The sequence below is a fragment of the Rhizopus microsporus genome, assembly GCF_002708625.1.
Source record: "Rhizopus microsporus ATCC 52813 unplaced genomic scaffold scaffold_1, whole genome shotgun sequence".
NCBI lineage: Eukaryota > Fungi > Mucoromycota > Mucoromycetes > Mucorales > Rhizopodaceae > Rhizopus > Rhizopus microsporus.
Window position 1 is genome coordinate 454901 of NW_019671916.1, and position 16980 is coordinate 471880.

Sequence of the window (16980 nt, forward strand, 5' to 3'; positions counted from 1 at the left end):
AATTCCTTGAATAGAAGTGATGAGGTGTAAAACTGGAAATAAAGATGGCTTTATATTTTTGACTTTAAAGATATTCTAACGAAAAAAAAAAAGAACAGAAGTGGAAAACTCTCAAATGAAGTTATACATAAAAGGAAATCGAGGGCAGGTCTTTTTCCTTCTCTTTAACAAAATGATAATAGAAGAATATCAGAAAAAGCGAGACACCAATAACTTGGAAGAGTTCTTTACTGGAATAGAAAACAAGCTGACCTGTAAGCAAGTCTTTTTTTACTTTGACTCATGTAGCAATTATGATTCTGATCACTGCTTTATGCATAAAGTTCCTTCATTAGATGAAAAGTCAAGATTCATTACTTGTCTTTTAAATGACTTACAAGAAAAGAACTGGGATGAAACAAGTAAGAAAAGCAATAAACATTCTATATATACCTCAAACCCACCTTTTATTATAACCAAAAGCTCAAGCAAAAGCACTGTCTACTATCCGTATTCTCGGTCGAGATACAGCCGGATCCGACCCCATATTTACCAAGGAGGTAGGAAAAAGCTTGAACAATACAAAAGGCGCGGTCCCCCTATAAAATCTATTTTGTAGACAATGCAGTTCTTCATCAACCTAGCTGGACTACATACAGACGAACCAAAAGAGACAGCCAGTTCATGTGAAGCATTAAAATGTATAGCCAACTCTATTTATTTAAAGCCTGATTTAAAAGAATGCCTTGACTCTGAAATCATCTCTCTTCATAAACTTGTTCTTGGTGATAATCCTAGTCAAGACACGCAGTTTTTGGTATGTCGAATTTTGTTTTTTATGACAGTCAATCGAGCTGATTTGGTTACACAATTAATCAATGACAGCATAGAGAAAACTCTTGAAAAGGTAACCATCAAATTATAGTCTTTGTAAGTCGCTTAATCAAGCTTTTTCTTTTAGATATTGACGAGAAATGTGTCTATATTGGAAAAACAAGATAAGCCACTAGAGCAGCAGACCTTGATTAACCCTGTAACAGTTACCAGTGAGGCATTGAAACTGTTATTCAATCTTATGCTTGTCGACTTGCGAAATCAGACGGATCCTCAGACTACAGCTGAACGCTTCAAACAATGTCTTGTTCCCATATTTCATATTCTATATGAAATCCCACCTGCTGAGCCACAGCCCATGGTACCTCCTCACTCACAAGCAATCCACGCGCTAATGCAGTATCCTTTTTCGGTTATTCAAGAAGTTTGGAGATCACAGACTGAATGGACAAGTACTCTGTACAATACTTTGGAAGAAGGAGTTCAAATAACGGCCAATCTGTTTTTTAATTTGCTCAACAAGTCTGTGCACGCTTTGATCCCTAATGGAAATCCAGATGATGATGCTCTGGACCATCAATACCAGCAAATTGATTCAATACTCTCCCCACTGTTACTTGTTATTAGAACTTTGGCAGAGGGTAATCCTGCAGTAAGAGAATGCCTTGCCGAAAAGATGTTGCCTAGTGAAGAGTAAGATATGCAACTTATTTTTAGCGTTCATCTTTATTTACGGAGTAATATATAGAGATCGACTTCGCCCTGTGCATCAAGGCGATAAATTACCTGCATACATGATAAGATTGATGACGAGCACAATGCTACCTCAGACTAGAAATGCTATTTGTGAAACTTACTTTGTACTATGCGATGAAGATGGTAACTATAATAATAATAATAATCAAAAGGGAAACCAAAAGAAAAGGGGCGTGTGGAAGGTGGCCAACAAAAACAAAAAACAAAAAAACAAAAAAACATGGAAAAGGGGGGAAAAGACAAGCACGTTGTGTGAAGCAGTTATATTAATAGATTAATTATATAGCAAACAAGTTTACACAACAAGTAGGCTATGGCAATGCAATTGGCTTCTTGGTAAATAAAGGAATTCCCATGGAACCACCAAAAGATAGCAACTCGGGAAATGACAACATCAATCCGATCACAGGACAGTACCTATCAGCAGAGGATACAGGACCTTCATTAGCAGATATGACAGATGAAGAGAAAGAAAGAGAGGCCGAGAAATTGTTTGTGTTGTTTGAAAGATTGAAAAAGACAGGCATAGTAGATGTTGAAAATCCAGTTGCCAAAGCTATGAGAGAAGGCAAATTGGAGGAAATACAAGATGAAGACTCAGATAGTGATTGAGCTTACTTTTTCTAAGGAGTAAAAGAGACCCCCTCCTTAAAGTATACAGAATAAAAATTGGTATACAGTTATTCTTGTTTTTTTATTTACTTTTTTGTTTTTCTTCTTTTTTTTTTTTTTCTTTATGTCTACTACAACCAAACCAACCTCTGCAACACAGAAAATTCTAAGAAAACTTCATTTAAACCATAACAAAAATATTAATGTAGACACTGAGCAGCAAGATAGGCAAATTGTTGGTAATATAAAAATAAGCAGGGTCAGTGTTTTGTTTCTCCTTTTAGACTAATATCATTTTGTAGTTACAGTGGATCCACAAAAGAAGATGAAAAATACAGGCTTAAGGTATGTGATTGAAAAAGATATATAGAAACAAAAATGCTCATTTTCATAAAGTGCCTTCCTTAGTAACCGTCGACAAGGTACAGATGATGAAACGCGCGAAAAGAGCCATAAAAAAGATTATGTGGAATAGACATATAACATCTTTTTGATAGAACAAGAGCCTCAAAAGCCTTCCAGAAATGATGCTACCAGTGACCGAAGCAAAATGACGACTTCGTCACAGACTGTAGCATTTAAAATGAGGCAAAGTCGTCGATCATCCGTAGCAAATAACCTACAATCTCCAAAAAAAGTTGAATCACCCGCAGTCATGTCTGATACAATGCAGACTCAAATACTTCAAGAGCAGTTGGAGAAACTTGTAGCAGACCAGCAAATACAAAAACAAAAATCTGTTCATGATGAAAAAGAAGAAAAGGCGATAAAAGAATTAAAAGTTGAATTTGCGTTGCCGTCACCGCCTGTGACACCTGCGGCAACAGGTACACCTGAGCCACGCATGTCTGAAGTAGAGGAGGAGGACGATTTGACTGCCAGAACAGTTCAGCCATCTTCTACAGCAGCATCACGGCGTTTGCGTTCTGCTACCTCTCATGGTGGTCTTCGTCCAATCATTATCAACGCACATCAGTTTCCACAGGGAAAAAGACGACCCTTATCTTTTGTGGACTCGTGTATGGATGATTACACAGCAACCAGAAAGTCCATATGTGATCCATCAGATGCTTGTAGCCCCATATCACGCAAGATTGCAAACTATCGCCTTCATAAAAGACTATCAGAGCACGACTTATACAGTACAGATAATACAGAGTTATTTCCTTTATCATTGGATGAACATTTGTTGCTCCATCAGTACATCATGCAGCATCACCAACAACAACAACAACAAGTAGATACAGATACTTCTTCTGAATCAACTCAAGGAGGCGATGTAATTAAACGCATCGATAGTGCCAAGTCTATTGATAGCAGTGTAGCGTTTGATGCAAAGTGTGAACATCTCAAAAAAATGCTGGACAAAGAAAAGGCCATAGTAAGAGCACTCCAGAAACAGAAAGAAGGTAAAGGAGGTTATGATGTGCTATAAAAAAGAAAAGTAATCATCTGTCGCAGCCATCAATAAAGATATCACGTTTCTATCACAGAGCGTAGAGGAGCTAACTGCACAAAATTCAGAATTGAAAAAGAAATTAGACCATGAAAAGGCAAGTAAAATGATCTAGGTCTATTGCATTATTAACCACTTGTGTCACATCAAACAGACTATGAAAGAAAGATTTCAAGATGATTTGTCCTCAACTATGGATAAATTGAATGATGCTACAGAATATATAAGGTAAGAAAAACATATGCTGTCCAAAAGTCTGTCTTTAACATCTTCCTAAAGAAAGTTAGAAAGTCAAAACAAAGACTTAAAATCAACCCTAGAAGAAAAAGAAAAAGAAACAAGAGATCTTAGAAGACACAGTCGTCCTTCTATTGATACTGGAAAATCTGGCGACAAATCCCTTGCAGTTCAACTACGACATTCACAGAACCAAGTACGTTTATTGAAATCAACCATGGAACAGTTTTTGCGTATGGGCGTGTTTAGTGATGATCCCAATTTATCTTCAACGCTCTCTCCTACAGTGTAAGAAAGAATCACATAGCAATACTTTGCCAACATTTGTACATATATAGTTCACTTGATTTAGCCGTGCCTGACTTCAAGGCAAAGCAAAGACAACAACGACAGACCCCTTCAGTCAACAATAAAGCACCTCCTAAAAAGACAAGTGAAATAACAGGCAAGACATCAAAGGAGTCAGAAACGGCATCAGCTGCAAATCAAGAAAAACCAGAGAAGAAGACAAATGAAGCGACAGAAAAGAAAAATGAGAGTAATGGGTCAGGTACTGATTTGGATCTGCAGCTTCGAGCGTTGCAAAGAGAAAAAGAAATTGTAAGCCTAGTGATATTGACCTCTCTGTCTTATAATAACCCTATTATCACTGTTTAGCTTCAAGCAGAGTACAGTAAGGCTCCTTCTAGTGGAGGTAATGCTATTGTTCGCAGAAGAAGAGAAGAAATAGAATCCCGTCTTGATTCGATTGACTCTCAAATGTGTCGCATTAAGCTTAAGATACGTAGTCGACAGATCACCTGAGTTGTCCCTTTGTATATATGAATGCCTGTTTCTGTTTACAATAAATAATTTATGTATATTTTATTTGCATTATATAATAGTCGCGTGGCTCACTTTGGAAACAAACAACGAGTGGATTTTCTGTATATTTATTGATAAAATATAAGCAATTGTGTGAGTAGTAATTAAAATAGTAATAATAGTAATAGATAAATCAAAGCAACTATTCATATATAAAGGGATTAATGAGAAACCTCAACCTTTTCTTGGCTATCATATGTAGATGGTGATTGCATTGGAGATGATGCAACATGTTGTTGTTCATGATAAGGAGCAGGGCTTGGAACTTGGCTAATGACTTGGTGAGCAGGCAAAGGAGATGGGTTGACAGCTTGATGAGTGGGCAAAGGAGATTGATGAACAAATGGATATTGTTGACCATTAACAGTTGGAGGAGGTAGATGCTGCTGCTGCAATTGAACCTGTTGAACATTAACATTGGCTGTGGGCAAATTACCGCTGCCTCCAACAATTGTAAGGTAAGTGGAATAAGACATGTGAGCAGGTTCTTTTCCTGGAAGAGCAAAGTGAAGGACAAGATAGACCACACCACAGAATAAGATCTACAACATGTTTAGATTAAAAAACAAGGCTTATGCTATATAGCTTACAATAATAGAACCAGCAAATCCAATTGTTGTTATAGATATAAAGATCATGGAAAAGCTACATGTATACAAGTAAGTTTTTTTTCTGCAGAAGAAAAGCCTCTGTTACTTACACAATGTAAACTAATGCATAAGGTTAGAACACAGAATAAATAAACAACACAGTCGACTTACACAAAGCTCGACCAAGGAAACTATACAAGAAGGACCAGTGTTTGGTGTATACGGGGATCTGAGTGAACTCAACAACGCAAAGAGCAAGGAAAAGTAAACTTTTATAATATTAGATCAGCAAATTCTACATATCAATTATATATAAATCTCACAGTTTAAATACACCAGGTATAACAGCATACCAAAAAGCTAATCACAAAAAGACGATTAGAAGAGAATACAATAATATGGGAGGATCAACATACGAGATATAACAAAGTCGCCGATAAAATTAAGAAGGAACCCTATGAGGGCAAGAACGTTAAGACACTTGTACGCATCAATTGCTACGTTTGACATTTTATTTTAAAATAATAATATGAAAAAGAGAAAAGAGAGACGAGAGGGAAATCAGATGCACAATGATATTTAAACTTTTTGTATTACACTTTCTTTAGCCTCATTGAATCTGTGGTTACATTGAGGCTTGGTATATAATTTGGTGTAGCCATTTTTTGATACATGCAGGCTGCTATACTGACAATAGATTGGCTGTTGAATCAAATACTCTTTTACAATGGTAAAAGTATCAATGAGTATCCAATTATTGAATAATATACTCGGCTTGATCTATAGTTCATGTTATTATTACTACAATAAGCTTGTGGCGGCTGTTTAGTATTTTTTTTTTTTAATCTTACGATATGTAATCAAATAGAGTAACTAGGTACAATCTAATTAACAACACTCTGTAGCAGCTCTTTTTAAGAAGAAGTCATAGTTTGTGCTGCTGATAACAAAGATTAGGCATAGAGGACTTGAACCTCTTTAATATTTAAAAAGTGCACCTTTTATTGCTCTATCTTTAGAAACCAACGTCGCAGATAAGAACGACACTCTTAAGATTTACGATAGACACTTTTATAGTTACAGTTCTAGTTACTCTTAGTATTAACATTGTTGAAATAGATTATATTTATTAATCATACATTAAAAGAATTTATTTACTAATAAAAGTAGTGGGCAATTGGATAGTCCTGTCCCTGCGCTGCGGTAAGTGCGAAAAACTTGTGTTCGCGGCTGTCCATCGCTTCTATTATGTCTTTCATTAACTTCTTGCCACATCACACAGCTTCCAAAAGAGGAAGAAAACCAGCATAGATGTTTCTTGCCTTGTCGGGGAACTGGAGTCTCGTGCTCCTGGTAACTCTTGTCACCAAATTTCCAATTGGTACGTTCATGATGAAGAGCTCCAGATCAAGCCCTGGAAAAGAAATTTAGTAGAGAAAGTATACAAAGAAAACGTTTTCAAATATTATGTAATGTTTACCCATCACCAAGAATCTCACGGTGTAGAGCTTGTTCACTTTGTCTGGATTCGTTGCCACCGGGCCGCACATTATATCTCAAAGGCCATTTGGCAACTTCATCAAGATGCTTATCATCAATTTTGAAGCACGTTGTCCTTGCATATTTCCCATGTGAGCCCAGCTCATGTCTGTCAGGTTTGAACAGGATGCCATCTTTGCTTCAAAAGCTTTTTTATCTTCCTCTTTGAGACAGCTTCCAAGCTGCGTTCTTCATTTCTTCCTACACCTGCCTCTTTCACCTAAGAAAGATGTTTAGCAGGACTTTAGAGAAGCTTAGCAGCTTTTGGAGATATTATGGGTTTGCGCATTGTCACAAGGTTCTTCATGGGCTCCAGTTACACTTTATTGAGTATTTTCTATGTGCGATTCAATTTGAAAACAGGTACCAAACGTTTATTCAATCTTTGGAATTAAGCCTTTTCATGAGAAATACGTTTAAAGATACTTCATTTGCTCATAAATATTAAAATACATCACTTTGTTCTGGCCAGTTCGAAGAAGGCGAGACACAAATAAAAACTTCATTGTGGTCAACGGTAAAAATACATAGACTTCTTGATGAATACAGTGTTTGTCATGAATATATTTTTTTTTTTATTTCATTTTTTCGAAAATGAGGAAACCATTTTCGATCCAACCATTGTCTTCCTTTGACAGTTGTTCGGAGACTGGTTTCTACTCCTCTAACAAATCCTAGTAATATGAACATGTTAGTTAGCGACTTTTATACAGCTGTAAAAATCACTTACCCGGAGGCAAAAAAGAAGTTCAAACGCCTTTCCTCAGGCGTGTCTCCCGGTCCAAGTCCTGGGAACAACGGCTTACCCCACAGCAACGAATCTTCCGCGGTTGACGTCCACAAGTGAGGTAGTCATTAGAGTCAGCTTATCACCAGCGTACAGGCACGTCAGAAATCGCCGTTGCTTGAATGTTTCCATAGAAGCACCCTTTACCTCTTCCGTCTCCAGCTTTAATGTATCTTCACTTGTGTACGAGTCGTCATCCTCACTATATATGTGGATATATATTAGTACAGTTCATTCATATCAGTATCATTATTGTATGAGCTTGTATATATTACCCTGACGACTCGATCAACAGCGCCTCCGACTGTTCCGCTGTGCATCCGGCACCACCGGCTAGGTATTTTCTGCCTGTGGTGTTTGTGTGGTACAACGAAACATAACGGTTTGTTTCCAAGCCTTTCTCACGCCTAAATTCACAAGAAGACTAAAAGTAAGTAATCCTATCTAAAAATCATATTGGTTAAGATTTTTACCATTGAAAAGCAATGGCGCAGTAAGAAGCGCCGAAGTGCTTGGACGGAGGTACCACATACTCCACGCACGGCGTTCTTTCGTTATTCAATATCGCTGCAACTGGTTTTACACAGTTGGTGTAGAAATCATTTATCACCAGCCGAACAAATAAAGTCACTTTTAGCTCTTCATCAAAGCAGGTTATGTTGAAGCCACTGCTTCCAAGCTAGAAGAAAAAATTTGTCCATAGGCTGCTGTAATGTGTCGAGCAATAATTGCCTAGCAGCAGGGATTTTCTTCGGTGTACACTACGTGCACGAGGAAATCCACGAGAGGATTAATATTACAAGCACTATTGTGGTATCGTCAACAAACCATTTGAATGTGCAGCGTCAAGCTAAGATTGTTCAGGGAACAAATATCTTTCCATGCTCCTTGATGCAGAATATGAATTCATCTTTTAAGAAGAAAGAGATAAAAAAAAAGAGATGTTGTTTTTTATTTTTGTATTTTTATTTTATGTTGTCAGTTAATCAACAAAGAGCGAAGATCAATCACGTGTAATTATGATAAATTCGTATTTTATATCAAAGAATATTCCACTGGACAGCCTTTGGTTAGGCAGACGCTTTGGATAGTATGCAGCTATAAAATGATGTCCATTTAGTGCCTAGAAGAAGCGCCCGTAGCATTAGCCTTCTCGTGGATTTCCTCGTGCGCATAGTGTTCACCTTTTCTTCAAACAACTAAATGCACTTTGCTGCACGTTTTGAAAGTACTCTTTGTTGACTTCTCCGTTGTCACAAGGACAGTTGTCGCGGATCTTTATATAAACCACAGGAGCAATTTTGGCTTTCTCCGCTTGTTGAAGCACTGGACAATTTATGTTGTATTGGACATCAGGAGTAGCTGGCTTAATGAAGCTGAATGTCTTCTTGACTGATATAGCATGTTCTAAAGTTGACAGAGAATATCAATAAATGTGTTCAAGTTAAATGTAAGAAGCTATTTTACCATTTTCTGAGACATCCAGCTTTCTTTTTCCCTAATTACGCCTATCATTAATGGTATATCTAATGATCAACGTCTCAACAATTATTACCTTGGCGTTTGCTTGTAGAGAAACGGCTGAGATATACCACATATTCTACGAACGGAGTCCTTTCATTGCTTGCTACAATCGTAACTAGTTTTATGCAGTCAGTATAATTGTCTGTCTACATCAGCTGAACAAACAGCACAGCTGTGATATTATTGAATAAATAATTTTATCTTGGAAGCATAAGAATACCACATGATGGAACGAGTCTGTTCATGAGCAGAGAAAAGAGATTCTTGGGAGGAAAAAAGGTATTTATTTTTATTTGCAAGAATAAATGTTATCAGCTAGTTTCATCTATAGATTATGTAAACATTGCTGCTGTGGATCAGTGCTGTGGGCTTAGTATGAGAGAAGTGATAATAGGTGACCAAATTTCACCAACGAAATCTTGTTCAGTGGCTGATTTAGCATGATCTCGGTGAACTGGTGAATTTTTCCTGTGAAGCAAACGAAAGGCATGCGAGTATACTTCAAAATAGATTTCTCCCTGTAGAAGCGCATATTCAACTTGACAAACAGGTCTTTTAGGCTTTTCTTATATCAAGAATCGCCAACTGCTATACTTTTCTCAACTTCATCTTGATTTCAGATGGAATATCATTCATCTCACGAGACATATAGACTCTATTTTTAAGCTCTTTCCACGCATCAGTGCTAAATAACGATCGTTGGTTGCTTAGTACTGTGTTGGTTAAATCGATGATAGAGTTTAATCCAAGGTTAAGTTAAAGTCATTAAGTATATCTAATTATAATGATCTACGAATATTGAAATTGCTAGCATTAACATATCCTTTTCAGCATTAGCTAGTTCGCTGTAGGAGGAATTTTTTGCGAGCCTAAAAGCTGTTATTTGATGGTGTCAATTGTTTGGAACAGATCTCTTCTGATTACCCATTCCAAATGTCGTCAAGTGTATTCGCCAAAGGTAGAGGGTCTATATGTACTCTTTACTGTTAAAGTTGTGCCAGTGAAAGCCACTCTATCAGTAGCAGCTTGCACAATTGTACGCTTCATGCCAATCATGGTCGAAATGTCATGCTGGCTGAATCCAAGCTGCTTTAAATAAAATGTAGCGCTCAGTTTCATTTTTCTTTACTTCTATTCTGTTCTCTGAGGATCCTGAAATATTTTGATGCTACTTTCGCGGGTTTTAGTCACTGTGTGAAGAAACAAAATAGTTTGGAGTAAAAGTGATGTGGAGGAAAAGCTGCTTTATTTTTCGAATGGACGAAACATTAGTAACCCCGACTGTGTTGATTTCTTATCTGATCGGACAGTCTACAGTCCGGCGATTTTTATCAAAAGGACTTCTTTTTTAATTTCTCCCATTGAGCCAAGAAAAGAGAGACAGCCTTTTTTTGCCAGTTGTAATGTCATATTCACCAGAACTTTCTGATTATAATTCTGAGGAAGAAAAAACGGTTCACCCAGTTTCTACGCCTACGATCAAGTTAAAATTAAAACTAAATCCTTCTGCTTCTTCAACTTCTTCAACAGCCATTCACACAACAGACAAGAAGCAAAAGCAGAAAAAGAAGCAAAAGAAGAAGCATAAAAAAGCACAAGACGATTATGAATATCAGGACGAAGAATATGAAGATTCATCTAATTATCACCCAAGCATGGGTGGTAAAAGGCCTTATGCTTTATTACAACATAATCAACAGCAACAACAACAACAACAGTTTGATGACGATAACGACGATGACGATGATTCTGAAATTTATCATCCAACAGACACAAAAAGGTCAAAGATTCAATCATATGACAGCGATGATGAAGATGAAGAATATTATTCTTCAAAGCAATCTGTGTCGACACCATTAACAATTCAACAACAACAACAATTGCCACCCCCACCACCACAGCAACAGGGCCCTAGACTAGGCCGGCCTCCAAAACAAAAGACGAGGCGTTCTTCTTCAGTAAAATCAAACACAAGTGCTACAGATAAACCAAAGAAAAGAGGTAGACCGACCAACAAGGCGAAGGCAGCTGCTCTGTTAGCTCAACTTCCTCCCAAAATCCCCGAGAACCCAAAGAGAGATCTGAAAGCGATTTTAACCAAGTTACTTGACAATTTACAAAAGTAAGCAATAATGAAATATCTCAGATGAGGTTCTAATTGATCCATAGACGCGATGTGTATGGTTTCTTTTTAGAGCCAGTTGATCCTAACTATGTACCAGATTACCTAAAAGTGATCAAATCGCCCATGGACTTTTCTACTATGCAGAAGAAGTTAGATAGTGGCCAATACAAGAACGTGGATGACTTTCGTCAAGACTTCAACTTGATTGTGAGCAACGCGAAGCTATACAACGCTATTGATACCATTTACTGGAAGAGTGCTGATAAATTGTATGAAGTGGGATCAAAACTGATTGATAAAGCAGAAAAGCAATATGAAGAAGAAATGGCAGCAGCAGCAGCAGAAAGTGCGATAACTGTTGACACATTACAGGATGGACGAAAGCTGTCATTCTCAGTAGGGCGCAAAGACTCACTTATCAAGGAAGAGGATGTAGATATCATGGGTATCGATACAAATACTTTATCGTTACGAAAGCACAGTAGACAGGGATCTGATACGACAAGTATTGACCTTGCAAGCTCTCGTATATTAACACCTTCAAAGTCATCATACACCAAGAAAAAGAAGAAGAAGGTGACGGAAGCAGGTGTTGTATATGCACCGGATGGATCGTTACATGCAGTAGGCGGAGGTATGTACACACGCTGAATGTATTACATTGTTTTACTTATTGTTTGACAGTATCTGATCTCACAACTTTAATACCCGTTGAGAATCCCTTTTGTGATCCACCACAGCTTATCACTAGCAACCCAGGTGCACTTCCATCTGCCTTTTATCAAAATCGTCAATCCGCAGAAGACTTTTACAGAAACAAGCATCAGGTCCATTCTGCTCACTTTTTAGATTATGGACCCTTCACCACATTAGGTCACCAACCACCAGGTGCGTTCTATACTGCCCAAGATGCTTCATATATCTATCCTCTCTATGGGGATGACCGTGGTGAGGCCTATATGAAGAGCTTGTGGCAATTCTTGGACTTGGAAGAAGATGAGAAACAATTGATCGATATGGTAGAAAGTAAAGCAAACTACTTGACGAGAGGAGCATGGAACGTAGTAAAGCAAGTACTTGACAGAAAGAATGAAAACTTGATGAGACGAAGAAATGAGATTACAGAAGAAAGAGAGTATGCGAGCATACACACTGAATTTGGTTCAGTAGACGCTGCTTCGATAGTAGATAAGCTTGAAGATAAATTATTGCCCAAGACACATGAAGAGCAACCTGTGGCTGCATAATTTCTATGTTGTAAATATTTAAACACAATAAATCACTCCTTTCTCTTTTTTTTTTTATTCATTTGTCACATTTGTATAATGGCGACTACAACAGAGCCTAAAAAAGTACGCCTATTAAAACAACATTCTATACAATACTAATGTATATACACAGTCTAAATATCGATTTCAAACTGAAATTCAACAAATGATGTTTGTCTTTGGTGAAGTATCTGATCCTTTACAAGAAACGACGATGCTCGTGGAAGACATTGTTCGATCTCAAGTGATTGAAATTGTAATACTCTCTTTTTTTATGTAATGAATTTATATATTAATCATGTTATAGATTATACAAGCAGCAGCACAAGCCAATCGTAGGAATTCAAGGTACCTGAGTGCAGAGGACATTCTCTTTTTAATACGACACGATCGTGCCAAGGTCAATCGACTACGTTCATTTCTAAGTTGGAAAGATGTTCGAAAGAATGCAAAGGATGCATCAGGAGAACAAGTAGAAGATGTTGTAGAAGAGACAAATACGGGTAAGAACGTGCATTTTTTAAAAGAAACAAGACGTAATATAACAAATAGCAGGTAAACTTCATAGAAGTATTATCAAGCTTCCTTGGGAACTTATCAACCAGTTTTCGGATGCTATTATAAAGTCAGTCAATGGTGAAGACGAATCAGAGGACGAAGATGAACTAGAAGCTTATAACGATTCTGCTCAGCGACTTAAAGAAGCTGATGAAGTGACACGAGCAATGACAAAAGAAGAATATGTACATTATTCAGAGTGTAGACAGGCATCATTCACTTATCGTAAAAGTAAAAAGTTTCGAGATTGGGCTAATATGAGCGCATTTGTTGAGGTGAAACCGAATGACGATATTGTCGATAGTTTGGGTTTCTTGACATATGAGATGGTGTCCAAGTTAACACTGACAGCAATCAAGATCAAACGAGACATGATGGCAGCAGCGGGTGAGCAGGAAGACGAACCAGTGGGCCTTGGTCATAAAAGAAAACGAGAGCAAGAGAATCAAAAAAGCGTAAAGAGGACAGAGTCAAGTTTATCCAATGATGGTATTTCCATTATAGTAACATCTGCTGATGGGACAACAGCAACAACAACAACAACAGAATCAAGCCCTGGTTCTGAAAAAGAACAGAATCCTAGTTTTGATGCTGATAACCAAGGCTTATTTATGCCGTCCAGATCGGAGCAGACTCCTTTATTACCTGAACATATTCACGAAGCGTTTCGAAGGCTTCAACAGGTACCTCAACCATTAAAGAACTTTCGTGGAGGCTTGGTGAGAACAAAGATTTCACTGATATAAAAAAAAAAAAAGAGAATACATGTGTAAATAGAATAGTGAATAATAGAGAGAAAGTGAAAAATGCAGGCATTATTATTATATAAAAAATAAATAGTTTTGATATTTGTGTAAAGTGAGGGAATATAATAAATAAAGTTGCGTTCCTTATTGTTTAAGAGAACACTGAGCAAACTCTTCACGAAATGAAGCAAATTGAAGGGCTGCCTGATAATGATACCAGATACCACCACAGACAAATAGATGCCAAAATTGATGAGAGTGTCCTAGTTTATCAAACCTGCCAGGCCAAAATCTTTCAGGGAATTGGTTGCCGTAGATGATGACACCAGCGACATAGCAACCGATTGATTTGAAGACGGGGGTCAGCCAACCAAAAGTTTGGAAAATGCCACGAATGAGAGACGTATGTATGATGATGATAGCACCTGATGAAGCCAGGGCAATAAAGAAGGCAATTCGGAGCCATCGTCTTTCGTGATGGTCAAACCAGGCTTGGAATGGCATACTGACGCCCATGATGGCTAAGGAGGCAGTGGCGGCCATGTAGGCGTTACGTATGGCGTCATCGCAGTAGAAAGCATAATATTCACAAAGCATGATACTTGCACAGATGAGAACAGAGATACCTACATAATCTAAGCAGGCGACTTGCTTGTAGACCTTTAAGTTGTTGATCCCTGAGAGTGTATGCCACACGGTAGAGCACATCAAGCATTTACAAGCGGCAACCAAAAAGATCAAAAAGACAATGCGATCACGAATTGGTATTTTTGTCATTAATTCGGAATAGAGCAATTCGTAAATGCCGATGCTGAGCAAGAGGATAAACCCCAATAGATGTGTCCAAATATTACCGGTTTCATTGTGTACATAGAATAGTGAATACCAACAGTCAGCAGCGGTATCCAAAAAGCGATAACCGGACAAGATGTACTATAGAATATGTTATTATCATGAAACAAGAGGCTTTGTTTCTTTTTCTCTCACCTTATTGTTCTGCCACGGGGCTGGAAGTTCGTCGTACAAGAGTAAACGTTTAGTACCAAAGGACATGGCAGCCTTTAATTTATCGATATGTTCATTGGCTGCTCCGGCCACTTCATACAACTTCTCTTCTACACGTTCTCTCATCTTGTCGGCACGGCCGAGAACATCGGATATTTTACCATCAAGTTCCTCCACCTTTAACATGAATGCATCAATGGTGTTTTCCAGCATTTCTTTGTTGCTTAAATTCTCAAGTTCATGGTACTTTTTAGATAATTCGACCATGACACTGACTAAATCAGGAGGGGTCATGATATTATCATTTTCCAGCAATGATTTACGTTTAGCTTCGAGTGCTTTTTCCCATTCTTGTCCAAGACTTTCTAATAAACAATAGGCTTTGTTGATTTTTGTTAGGGTGTAATGCTCGCTGGCGACAACGGCATTTTCAAATTGAGATAAACGATACTTGAACTTCTTCATAAGTGGTTCGAGGTTATCCTTGAAGAAAACCTCGAGGTCCAAATGATCATCATGATGAAGCACACTTCGGGACTGAAGAGTTAATAAATTCTCCATTTTTTGTATTATTAAATCTTATTGTCTATCCTGTCTATTCTGTCTATAAAAAACAAAAAGAAAAAAAAAAGAAAAGAAAGGGGAAGAGACGGAGAAATTGAAAGAAAAAAAAAAAGCAGTAAAAAAAAAAGAATCCGTATTTATAAAGTCAGAGTGTCACGCCCTTTTTTATTGATTACCCAATTCATACAAAAGAAGAGAAAAAGGATTGGTTTTAATACATTAAAAATAGCTTTACCAAAGCCAGACATTGTGGCTCAAAAAAGATAAATGCATATTAAACGAGCTATTGTCTGTAAAGAGTAAAGAAACGGAGTATTGGTTTACTCGTGATAAAGAAATGAGTTACCCCAAAGATTGGAGAGTGGAGTATTCGAGATGACTGATGAAGAAAAGCATTCTATTACACTTTTACTGTGCAAGACTATGATCCTTTTACTAGACCTAAGCTGAAAACTCAACAAAGGTTCATCTTATGATGTCTGGCCTTATTGTTGATGGTCATGATTCCATTTCTGCTACAAGTCATAAGTTAGTGGGTATATCTAATAGGGGTATATGCTATGCTTGTTTATGCAATGTATGTACTATGTGCCATTGAAAAAAGAGAGGCTTGAAGTATGCATCATTTATAGAAAAGAATGGGGTATGTGCACTGGAGTCTTTTTCGGCTTTAGTTGCATGTTTATTGATGCAATCAGAAAACAGTTGGTCCGTCACCCATTGTTCAGCTTGACATCATGACAAATAAGAGTCACTTCCGGTTAGAAAGGCTACCTTGCTACTTGGAATAAACTGATACACCAAGTTGCATGTATACTGCTTTCTGTCTTTAAAATAGTCTGTTGTCAAAAGTAAAGTAGAAGATTTTGAAAAACGGTTATCGGACTTTGGATGTCAGTGCATTGCCTTATCGAGATTAGTTTGATCCCCCAAAAAAGAATGTGCAATGTACAATGTGTAATAGAATAGCAATATACCGTTTATAAGACACTCATTTTTAAGCAGTGATCAAATTGATATATGGAATGAAATGATGACGATTACTCTAGTTGTTGATACATTTTAAAGATCTGACAGATCTTTCAATCCAAACGATTTTCCCCCTAAACAAATATAATCGCTTTAATCATGCTTCTGATTGTAGAAAAGAATAGATATTTCTTTTTATATATAAAAGCGAGGGTATGCAGAGCGGAGGATTATGAGGACGGGGGAAACGATGATATAATTACAGCTAATCATGCATCCAATTAATAATTTTACTTTTCTTGTGCTATTGTCTGCATTTTCTCATGACCAAATCTCGCAATTGAACGAATATAGCGTGTTGGTCGTATTCAACTCTTGCAAAAAGAAGTAAGGATGCTACTATCATTTTTGACATACGAGTTAAGAAGAAAATTAAACAACGCTCACGCCTCGTATGATTTAGTATAGAGCTTAGTTGATGACAATTGAAAGTGATTAAAAAAGGTCACTATTTCTTCAATGTTTCTTTTTTCTTTTCATTATCTCGATGTATGCCGGTAAGCCTCT

The 16980-nt window shown here is 37.4% G+C and overlaps 8 protein-coding genes across 8 annotated transcripts; 4 read left to right on the top strand and 4 right to left on the bottom strand.

The window, feature by feature from the left end:
* The first annotated feature begins 168 nt into the window (after positions 1-168).
* RHIMIDRAFT_252847 (uncharacterized protein) lies at positions 169-2293 on the top strand. Its single transcript, XM_023610976.1, has 7 exons — positions 169-254; positions 324-401; positions 463-539; positions 599-886; positions 941-1506; positions 1562-1692; positions 1856-2293. Exons 1-7 carry the CDS (start codon positions 173-175, stop codon positions 2179-2181), a joined length of 1548 nt encoding a protein of 515 aa, XP_023470758.1. The 5' UTR covers positions 169-172; the 3' UTR covers positions 2182-2293.
* Positions 2294-2305: 12 nt separating this feature from the next.
* RHIMIDRAFT_232492 (uncharacterized protein) lies at positions 2306-4678 on the top strand (the record flags this gene model as incomplete). The annotated part of the gene is made up of 9 exons (XM_023607753.1): positions 2306-2420; positions 2484-2526; positions 2578-2603; positions 2679-3590; positions 3643-3738; positions 3802-3865; positions 3917-4162; positions 4213-4474; positions 4532-4678. 9 exons carry the CDS (start codon positions 2306-2308, stop codon positions 4676-4678), a joined length of 1911 nt encoding a protein of 636 aa, XP_023470759.1.
* A 150-nt stretch (positions 4679-4828) lies between these two features.
* RHIMIDRAFT_2586 (uncharacterized protein) lies at positions 4829-5859 on the bottom strand. The gene is made up of 6 exons (XM_023611347.1): positions 5745-5859; positions 5652-5688; positions 5500-5597; positions 5439-5448; positions 5329-5383; positions 4829-5280 (listed from the first exon to the last, which is right to left on the bottom strand). Exons 1-6 carry the CDS (start codon positions 5836-5838, stop codon positions 4900-4902), a joined length of 675 nt encoding a protein of 224 aa, XP_023470760.1. The 5' UTR covers positions 5839-5859; the 3' UTR covers positions 4829-4899.
* A 1810-nt stretch (positions 5860-7669) lies between these two features.
* RHIMIDRAFT_243180 (uncharacterized protein) lies at positions 7670-8130 on the bottom strand (the record flags this gene model as incomplete). Its single annotated transcript, XM_023609908.1, has 3 exons — positions 7670-7856; positions 7930-8078; positions 8128-8130. The coding sequence occupies 3 exons, from the start codon at positions 8128-8130 to the stop codon at positions 7670-7672; spliced, it is 339 nt and encodes a 112-aa protein (XP_023470761.1).
* Positions 8131-10080: 1950 nt separating this feature from the next.
* RHIMIDRAFT_252879 (uncharacterized protein) lies at positions 10081-10402 on the bottom strand. Its single transcript, XM_023610977.1, has one exon. The coding sequence runs from the start codon at positions 10295-10297 to the stop codon at positions 10118-10120; it is 180 nt and encodes a 59-aa protein (XP_023470762.1). The 5' UTR covers positions 10298-10402; the 3' UTR covers positions 10081-10117.
* Positions 10403-11366: 964 nt separating this feature from the next.
* RHIMIDRAFT_187707 (Bromodomain-containing protein) lies at positions 11367-11573 on the top strand (the record flags this gene model as incomplete). Its single annotated transcript, XM_023605889.1, has 1 exon — positions 11367-11573. A coding segment is annotated over one exon (207 nt), but the record flags the coding sequence as incomplete, so codon positions are not given.
* Positions 11574-12618: 1045 nt separating this feature from the next.
* Positions 12619-13875, top strand: RHIMIDRAFT_288040 (TFIID-18kDa-domain-containing protein; the record flags this gene model as incomplete). The annotated part of the gene is made up of 4 exons (XM_023613528.1): positions 12619-12655; positions 12705-12827; positions 12879-13074; positions 13124-13875. Exons 1-4 carry the CDS (start codon positions 12629-12631, stop codon positions 13873-13875), a joined length of 1098 nt encoding a protein of 365 aa, XP_023470764.1. The 5' UTR covers positions 12619-12628.
* A 144-nt stretch (positions 13876-14019) lies between these two features.
* On the bottom strand, positions 14020-14928 carry RHIMIDRAFT_195432 (HlyIII-domain-containing protein; the record flags this gene model as incomplete). The annotated part of the gene is made up of 2 exons (XM_023606040.1): positions 14020-14808; positions 14863-14928. 2 exons carry the CDS (start codon positions 14926-14928, stop codon positions 14020-14022), a joined length of 855 nt encoding a protein of 284 aa, XP_023470765.1.
* Between the last annotated feature and the right edge of the window lie 2052 nt (positions 14929-16980).